This window comes from Anoplophora glabripennis, unplaced genomic scaffold, assembly GCF_000390285.2.
Source record: "Anoplophora glabripennis isolate ALB-LARVAE unplaced genomic scaffold, Agla_2.0 scaffold2616, whole genome shotgun sequence".
NCBI lineage: Eukaryota > Metazoa > Arthropoda > Insecta > Coleoptera > Cerambycidae > Anoplophora > Anoplophora glabripennis.
Window position 1 is genome coordinate 1,654 of NW_019418691.1, and position 10,398 is coordinate 12,051.

The 10,398-nt window shown below is 33.2% G+C and overlaps 1 protein-coding gene across 1 annotated transcript; it reads right to left on the minus strand.

The window, feature by feature from the left end:
- Positions 1-628: 628 nt before the first annotated feature.
- Positions 629-10,265, minus strand: LOC108915960. Its single transcript, XM_023456766.1, has 4 exons — positions 10,078-10,265; positions 9,663-9,953; positions 9,338-9,606; positions 629-764 (listed from the first exon to the last, which is right to left on the minus strand). Exons 1-4 carry the CDS (start codon positions 10,231-10,233, stop codon positions 629-631), a joined length of 852 nt encoding a protein of 283 aa, XP_023312534.1. The 5' UTR covers positions 10,234-10,265.
- Between the last annotated feature and the right edge of the window lie 133 nt (positions 10,266-10,398).

Below are 10,398 nucleotides of genomic sequence, written 5' to 3' on the forward strand. Positions count from 1 at the left end.
AAGTATACTTTGCTGTGTATTAAATAACCACAATTTTTTTTAGATAAAAAAATCAAGAAGTTTCCGAGATATTCATATTTTCCGGTCTGAAACACTTTTTTTTCAAAGAAAAATTCTACTTAAAAAAATCATCGTACAGAGTTCTGCCGGTAATCATTTTTTTCGTTTTGACATATACTTTTTGGTGAAATAAAAAAAATTGGAATCGCAGTTCAAAAACATGCTCAAAAATGCAAAAAAGAAAAATGACTCTTGCAGAAATGAATTTTTCAGTAATTATTGTTGATAGTTTGTTTAAATTTAAAGAAAATTCAAAAACTGATTACACCATTCGATTGTACGGAAAAAATACAAAAGAAACTGTGTCTCATTGTTTGACCCGAAATTTTATTTTTGTACAGTATTGCTATAAACATAATATTTTTTTTTCGTAGGATCGATTAATGTACTTATTTTTTTTAACTTTGAATTGAATTCATAGATGTATAAGCGACTCTTTAATTAAATTATGTAAAATTCAGATTTTTGCTTTCAAAATTTAAAAAATATTTACAAAGGATATTTACAGTTAATAATACTAGGCGAATCTTGGTCTTTTTGGCAACTTTTTAAATTGATCTTCATCGTCCTATCCTTCATTAAACTGGGTTTCTTCCTGATCTTCAAACGTTTCTTCGATATCACTTAATTCTTCGGTTAATTGATCTTCCGGGTTCAAGCAAAGACTGGGCTGCTCGATTTCATTTGAAATGTCTTCGGAATCACTGAAATTTTCTGAAATTTTGTCAAGGTTCAAACAATTGTCCGAACCATGACATTTTGTACATAAATCTGTACATCGCAGTCCATGTTTTCGACACCCGCATCTATTACCGTCACAACTGGTTTCGCAGCTGCAAGAGATTGTTTTTATTAAATCTTCAGGAACGACTGAAACTTCTGTAAAGCGAGGCATGAGTATTTTGGAATTATTCGCAATTACTTCTTTCCAGCCCCACTTGGTTGCAGTTATTTTGTTTCCAAGCCACGTCTGAAGCTGAAAGTATGCTCTATAGGAGTGTTGTGTAGCTGCTCCGACAGTTGGTGGTAATTTTTCTAATTTAAAAGTAGACTTTGCAGTTAATACTTTGTATTGCTGAAATCTCAAATCATCCAGAGATAATTTATCATTTGTGCATTTGTAAATAGACGAAATTAATTTACAACCATTTCGAACAATGACTTTTGATTCTGCATTAGTCTCATAAAAAGGTTTTACCAACGGTAATAGATGCGGGTGTCGAAAACATGGAGTGCGATGTACAGATTTATGTACAAAATGTCATGGTTCGGACAATTGTTTGAACGTTGACAAAATTTCGGAAAATTTCAGTGATTCCGAAGACATTTCACATGAAATTGAGAAGCCCAGTCTTTGCTTGAACCCGGAAGATCAATTAAACGAAGAATTAAGTGATATCAAAGAAACGTTTGAAGAACAGGAAGACTGGGTTCTAATGAAGGATCGGACGATGAAGTTCAAGTTAAAAGGCTGCCAAAAAGACCAAGATTCGCCTAGTATTATTAACTGTAAATATCCTTTGTAAATATTTTTTAAATTTTGAAAGCAAAAATCTGAATTTTACATAATTTAATTAAAGAGTCGCTTATACATCTATGAATTCAATTCAAAGTTAAAAAAAATAAGTACATTAATCGATCCTACGAAAAAAAATATTATGTTTATAGCAATACTGTACAAAAATAAAATTTCGGGTCAAACAATGAGACACAGTTTCTTTTGTATTTTTTCCGTACAATCGAATGGTGTAATCAGTTTTTGAATTTTCTTTAAATTTAAACAAACTATCAACAATAATTACTGAAAAATTCATTGCTGCAAGAGTCATTTTTCTTTTTTTGTATTTTTGAGCATGTTTTTGAACTGCGATCCAAATTTTTTTTATTTCACCAAAAAGTATATGTCAAAACGAAAAAAATGATTACCGGCAGAACTCTGTATGATGATTTTTTTAAGTAGAATGTTTCTTTGAAAAAAAAGTGTTTCAGATCGGAAAATATGAATATCTCGGAAACTTCTTGATTTTTTTGTCTAAAAAAAATTGTGGTTATTTAAGACTCAGCGAAGTATACTTTCACCAAGTTTCGTCAAAATTAAATTATTTTTGCGGAAATGGGAAATAAAAAACGAAAAAAAAAGGAAAAAACCCTGTTTTTCGCATTTTTCTCGGAAATTTTGAGGTTATCTTCAAAAGTGACCTCTACAAGAGTTGTAGATTTTTTCATGATCTATAACTTTTGTATTGGATACTTTTTTGTTTGACATCAACTTTCGCCAGAAATCTCAATGATACCATTTTTCACCACTTTTCAACCCCCCAAATGAACCCTCCGCCGCTCCTGCTCACGCATTATTTTTTTTTACGTTTATTATAAGCCCCTCTACCATTTCCACTTATAAAAGTCCAGGTAACAATTTTTTTTCCCCTCTAAATGAGTTATTTCGATCGGTCTATATAGTTTTTGATTTATAAAGTATGGCCTAAGAAGTCAAATTTGTAATTTTTTAAAATTATTGAATATGTTGGGCTCAATATTTTTCAAATAAAATTTATAAGATTTTTTCCATATCGTTCACTGTTTCAATCGTCATTTAGAAAGTAATCTGTGANCGAGTAGTTATAACATAATTTTAATTTTATATAAAGTACCTGAAACACGATTATTAGGCAGAAAGTTGCAGTGGGTGCGTTCACCACAAGCTGCCTACGGTGTGCTCTACAAATTCCAATCACCCCTGCGTAGCGGCAATAAATTTTTGTCTACCCTTGATTTAGTTTATAATTTATTTTGTTTTCCCTTAAATTCTCCTCGTCACCCTCCTTTTCGAACCCACGAATAGTGGAAATTTTCAATATTTGACGCCCTGAGAAATTCAAGTGTGACACGCTATTGCCTGATGTATAATTATTATTTTACAGATTTTTTAAATTTTGTTTGGGGTCCGATGTACGAGGAGCAATCAAAGTTACTATCGGAATATATATACTGATTTTCTGTATCCTCCAAGATACCAAGGAATACAGCTCTCCAAAAATGTTTTCTAAGACAACTTATCAAATGAAGTAAAATGTGGCAATAAAAGATCTCTTCGTAGTAGCTGTTTTTTTAATGTTCGTCTTTGTCAAAAGGGATAAAAGAAAATATACAAAAACTTCTGTGAATGATTATTTAATAACTTCAATGTATCTGGCATGATTTCATATTNCAAAATTATAGAATGACGTAACTTTGTATACGTACTATATTTTTAATTTAGTGTAGCGCGCTCGGGACCGCGCGCTCTTCGAGAGTTATACTTGAGAGCTGCCCGTCTCATTTTTCGTACGTTACAAAAAAATTCTACAGCCTTAAATTCGCATTTTAGAAAAAAACTTTATTAACATTTTTTATGTAAAATTTCCTGTTTTTTCGAATAGCGCAGTTAATTGTTTTTAAAAATTATATTTTTTATATATTTTGCAGAAACTGTAATTTTGCAACTAATTTGTTAAATAAATAATTTAGCGTACACTCTACGCTTGGTAACTTTTTATATGTTGTTTCTGACAACTTTACAAAGCGAAAAATGAAAAGTTCTCTCTTCCAGTAATTTTCCGAAGTCAAAATCTATCTTGACTCCACTAAATGTGAATCTGTAGGTGGCAGCAATCAGTACATTTGGCACGGCATAACAACCGAAAAAACCATCGTACTTTAAACCTATTAGTAATTGTTTGAAATGTCATTCCCCTCAGCCCTTACGACAGAAGGTAGAAATTATGAAAATCACAAACAACAAAATTCAAATATTCAGTAATACCAGAACAAGAATACTAGTTAATTTAAGCAAATACTAAAAACTAACAATTATCCTGTTTCTTTTCGCAAAGTTAACAACAGTTGAATCAACGAAAGTACGAGTAGTTATAACATAATTTTAATTTTATATAAAGTACCTGAAACACGATTATTAGGCAGAAAGTTGCAGTGGGTGCGTTCACCACAAGCTGCCTACGGTGTGCTCTACAAATTCCAATCACCCCTGCGTAGCGGCAATAAATTTTTGTCTACCCTTGATTTAGTTTATAATTTATTTTGTTTTCCCTTAAATTCTCCTCGTCACCCTCCTTTTCGAACCCACGAATAGTGGAAATTTTCAATATTTGACGCCCTGAGAAATTCAAGTGTGACACGCTATTGCCTGATGTATAATTATTATTTTACAGATTTTTTAAATTTTGTTTGGGGTCCGATGTACGAGGAGCAATCAAAGTTACTATCGGAATATATATACTGATTTTCTGTATCCTCCAAGATACCAAGGAATACAGCTCTCCAAAAATGTTTTCTAAGACAACTTATCAAATGAAGTAAAATGTGGCAATAAAAGATCTCTTCGTAGTAGCTGTTTTTTTAATGTTCGTCTTTGTGAAAAGGGATAAAAGAAAATATACAAAAACTTCTGTGAATGATTATTTAATAACTTCAATGTATCTGGCATGTTTTCATATTAAGTATTTTTAGATATATCATTTCTAGTTATTCTTGGATAACTATTTATTACTACAGCTGAGCCATTGGAGCTTTATGTTTATGTCATCCACATACATCAATATAAAAGACAAAAAATGTTTAATTATTGATCAACATGAATTAACTGGTAGAAAAAGACAAGCTGTCGTCTTCATGTGTTGTACGACCGACACTAGTTCTGACATGATGAATGACAAAGAGACCGACATATAGTCGTTTGTTATGAGCCTAAAATTTAGACATATATTTGACTAGCATCATTTTCTACATTCTTTGTTGTCTCAGATGGATTTAGGTCAATCAATAGAGCATTTAATCAGTGATTTTGTGACAAAAATACTAGTAGCAAACGGACTGTGCCATCATATAAAAGACAGTCAGTAGATATATGCCTAGATGTTTCCTACTCCAACTTATCATTAATTAATTTTGTATGAACATTTTTATGCAAAAAACGCATTTTTTTAGTTTTTTGATTTTAAAACCTAATCCAACAAAGCAATTATGAATGCTAAAAGGAGACAGTTTGTAAAGAATGAAAATATGAATGAAACGAGAAGATTATTAGAAACAGAGAAAACCCGGAAAAAATTGGAAAATTGAGTTTTTCTTTTTAACTTCATTACTTCGCCATTTTTTAAGTTGTAAAGCTGACCCTGTGCACAAAAGTAGTGAATTATATGTATTTTAAGTGTGCATAAACCATGCGCTGTCAAAGCATCAGTTTTGGCACAGTTGCAATTTGAATTTTTTGGTGCACTATTTTGCAAGATTTCTGCATGTGCAGGAGGTGGTCTGATTTTAATTTTTCAGCCGGATTTTAAAATCCAGCTGAAAAAAGTATAATACTACAAAATATATATTCTAATTTTCCACTGCCCCTCATCTTCTGATCTTCCCCCATTGCTCGACCGCGTACGCGCTCTCGGCCGCTTTTGGGCATGTTTGGAGGAATTTTTCACCAATTTCGCATCATTTTATCGTAAAATTAAAGTATACGTTTTGTTGTATTATACTTCTACCTTTAATATCCGGCTGAAAAATTAAAATTGGATTATCTCCAACTCCTCCAGAAATTTTGCAAAACAGTGCACCAAAAAATTCAAATTGCAATTGTGCCAAAACTAATGATCCGACAGCGCCGGCTTTGTGCACACTTAAAGTTTAAGGTACATATAATTCACTACTTTTGTGCACAGGGTCAGCTCTACAACTTAAAAAATGTAACGGAGTAACGAATTTAACAAAAAAAAATGCAAAATTTTCCTAATTTTCTGGGTTTTCTACATTTCTAACTGTCTGGTTGGGTCGATCAACCTCTCATTTCATTCGTCGATTCGATTCTCTGCAAATTGTCTCTTTGTAGCATTCAAAACTGCTTCATTAGTATAGGTTTTATAACCAAAAAACTAAAAAAATGCGTTTTTTGCATAAAAATATTAAAAAAAATTAATTAATGGTAAATTGGAATAGGAAGCATATAAGCATATATCTACAGATTGTCTTTTATATGATGGCACAGTCCGTTTGCTACCAATGGTTTCATCACAAACAAAACCTCTATTGATTGGCTTAATTTTCTGTGAGTTCTGTGGTTATCTCAGTAAATCCAGCTTAAATTTGTTTGGTTTTGGTGAATTTTAAACTGCTGTTATGATGCAAAAAATCACAAAACAGGTTTTCATTGTACAGAGTGGGCAAATAAGCGAGGTAAGCGGCTGTATCTCAGAAACTAATGATCGTAGAGAGCTACGGTAAAAAATTTTATAGGTAAAGTGGGCAAGGGAAAATGCTGGAAATTATTTTCAAGTTTCCAAGATGGCCGCCAGTGGGCGTTTCCACCATATTGAATTACATAAAGTTACGTTTCTCACGATTTTCCCCAATGAATGTAACAAAAAAGTATTTGCGTTTTAATGTTAACTTAAAGTCGAACATTTTTTGTAAAAACAATTTTTCTCTATCTTTCGAAATAAAGTGGTGGGGGGTATTTGAATGTTGTTTTAAATAAATGCCTGTAACTTCGAAACGGCTTAATGGATTTGGATAAATTTGGTATCATTGAAAAGAGCATTTCTTGGGCTTTTAGGTTTCTCGTAATCATGACAGTTGCGACCTACACGGCCGCCGATAGAGGGCGTTATTCGATATTATAACCAAAATATTGGATTTTCTCAAAAAATTTAAATGCGATGATATGACTTTTTTTAGACTAGAAAATAGACAAATGACCAACCAATAAGCCTGCGCAAACCGCATCTTAATATCTTTTTCCTAACTCAAATTATTAAAAAAAAATACTAAACCAGGAAAATTCATATATCCCCATTTAAAAATGCATCGGTTGCTTTCGATAAGAAGGCAAGTAGTAGGCCATGGAAATAAAAGACAAACTCCTCTCTAAAATATTCACAAGAAATGTCAGTTTATTTAGTGCTGTGATTTTAAGTCGCACGTTTTCGTATTTATAAGCGATTTTCCTTTTAAATAAAGTTGTGGTCCTGAAAAGGACCGATTTTGAAAAAAGATTAATGCCTTCTGTGTTCAAATTGCCTTCCGTCATATTCCACACATTGTTCCAGTCTTTCTTGAGTCGACAGAACCGCAGCCTCGATTTCTACCGCTGATAGTTGACGAATTGAGTTTCGAATTCTGTTTTCCATATCCATTCGTGTTGTTGGTGGAGTTTGAAAAACAATGTCTTTTAAGCGTCCCCACAAGTAAAAATCAAGACATGTCAAGTCCGGAGATCTTGCCGGCCAAGGAAATAGGCTTCCCCTTCCTATCCAGCGTTCTCGAAAGGTCCCGTTAATATGGTTTCGGACATTAATTGAATAATGTGCCGGACAACCATCTAATTGCAGAAACATAGTTCTCCTAGTTTCGAGTGGCACATCTTCCAACAAAATTGGCAAGTCGTTGATCAAAAACTCTAAGAAGCGGTTACCAGTTAAAGCTTGATCAAAAAAATAAGGTCCAATAATTCTGTCCCCAATGATACCGCACCACACATTTAGGCTCCAGCGTCCCTGGTGCTGCACTTCTCTTAACCAATGCGGATTTTCAGCGGACCAATAATGCATATTATGACGGTTTACTCTACCATCACTACTAAAGGTAGCCTCGTCGGTCCAGAGAATTTCCGTTAAGAAATTTCTGTTTTCCTCAAGCATGCCTAGCATCCATTGACAATAATTTAATCTATTATCGAAATCTTGTTCATTTAGCGCCTGGTGCAAAACTATGTGGTAAGGATGTAATCTAAAAGTAAAAAACAACATATGCGTAAAAATAATATAATCAGAATAACACTGAATTGTGTATTTGAGAGTATGTGCTAAGATACTTGGAATAAGATAAAATTATTTACCTATAATCTTTCAAAATATTTCTAACAGTTGTTCGTGCTATTCCCAAGTCTAGAGACAATGTTCTAGTTCCTACATGTCTATCAAATTCTATGTAAGCCAAGACATTGATAATGTTTTCTTCGGTCCTTCCATTGCGACGCCTGCGACGTTTAGGACGACGAAAACTTCCAGTATCGCGTAATCGCTGTACCAAGCGCGGAAACATTCTTCTCCCGTAATGACGGCGATCTGGATACCGTGCCGCGTACTGTCTTGCAGCTATAGCTGCATTTTGAAAACACTCGAAATAAATCGCAATCATGTCAACGGCTTCATTATTTGTGAGAGGCATTTTGATTAAAAAGTACTCAAATTATACGCAATCAACAATATTAGGCTGCGTGTGACAAAAGTTTGACGTTACTTGGCAATATTTTTGTTAGGCGATTGTCGTGTCCATGGCCTACTACTTGCCTTCTTATCGAAAGCAACCGATGCATTTTTAAATGGGGATATATGAATTTTCCTGGTTTAGTATTTTTTTAAATAATTTGAGTTAGGAAAAAGATATTAAGATGCGGTTTGCGCAGGCTTATTGGTTGGTCATTTGTCTATTTTCTAGTCTAAAAAAAGTCATATCATCGCATTTAAATTTTTTGAGAAAATCCAATATTTTGGTTATAATATCGAATAACGCCCTCTATCGGCGGCCGTGTAGGTCGCAACTGTCATGATTACGAGAAACCTAAAAGCCCAAGAAATGCTCTTTTCAATGATACCAAATTTATCCAAATCCATTAAGCCGTTTCGAAGTTACAGGCATTTATTTAAAACAACATTCAAATACCCCCCACCACTTTATTTCGAAAGATAGAGAAAAATTGTTTTTACAAAAAATATTCGACTTTAAGTTAACATTAAAACGCAAATACTTTTTTGTTACATTCATTGGGGAAAATCGCGAGAAACGTAACTTTATGTAATTCAAGATGGTGGAAACGCCCACTGGCGGCCATCTTGGAAACTTGAAAATAATTTCCAGCATTTTCCCTTGCCCACTTTACCTATAAAATTTTTTACCGTAGCTCTCTACGATCACTAGTTTCTGAGATACAGCCGCTTACCTCGCTTATTTGCCCACCCTGTACAAATGTGAATCCTCACTATTTCTTAAATGAACAGTAAATTCATGAACACCACCACTGATTTGAACTCGTTTGAAATCTTAGTTCATTGCATTACGCTTGATGACGAGAACGTAGAGATCCAACGGCTATGGTATATTTGTATCCATATCTGATTTAATGCCATACTGATTGTTCTATGATAATGTTCTTACATTTTTTCCTAATAATTTGTTAACCTAACTCTTGACGATTGTTTAAATTAATGTTAAAATAGTCTTCTCTTACCTCATTTCCTCATCTTCCGATTTTATGTCGATACTTTCAACTTTGATGGGCATTTTCATCTCGTTAATATTGAATTCCTTGTCCAAGTTTTCAGTCTTAATGAATACATCAAGTGGAGACGTATCTATTTGACTTTCTGTGGCTGAAGAATCAAAAGTATTTTCAACTTTTTCCTCTATTTCTAAGCAATCATTTAGGAAACTGTTGTGAGTACACAGAGAATCCAAGCATGGCTTACAAACAACGGGATCTTTGATGATATTCATATTCTACAAAGCATTTGTGTTAAACTGTAAAATATACAATTATTTAATATGGTTTATACCATTTCAGGAGCCAATTTCTCAATAGCTTCAAGTTCCAATTCACTTATGCACCTGAACTCACTTTCTACTGGCTGCATACACAATCGACATATTTTCTGACTGAAAACTAATTCTTTTTTCTTTTCCTGCATGTACACTTCTCTAAAGTCAAGCTGTAACATTTTTTCCCGATCCACATAAGGAATAATTATTTTATCACTATTCAGACAAGTTGACTTAAATTCGAATGCTGCATTCAACTTTCTTCTGCAAACGTTACATATAACCTCTTTGCTCTTGTTATCAAATTTCTGAAAAATATGCAACTTTAAACAGGAAAAAATAAGTGTAGCGGAAAATAACAGTTAAATACCAAAAAGCTGCTTTACACTTGAGACTGTTAAGACATAATGTAAACATATTTCACGGACTTACCAATTTCAGCAAAAGAACATCTAGAATGTCTCTGATAATGTTGTCTACCACTTCAAAACTTTTATCGGTTATATTTTTAAGGCAAAGCCTACACGACGTTTCCTTAACATTACTCATTGCTCTATAACAATCTTCATTTGAGTATAAAAAGAACATATAAACCTATCACTTCTCAAGAATTGTTTACAATTCTTGGAATCTTGGTCTTGGACACTTCTAACCTAACCTTCTTGTGGCGGCGTAGCCAGGGTTGCCAACCAGCCTTTGTCGATTACTTACAACTTTAAAATATCAAAATCAAGACAGTTTTTTTTATAAAAT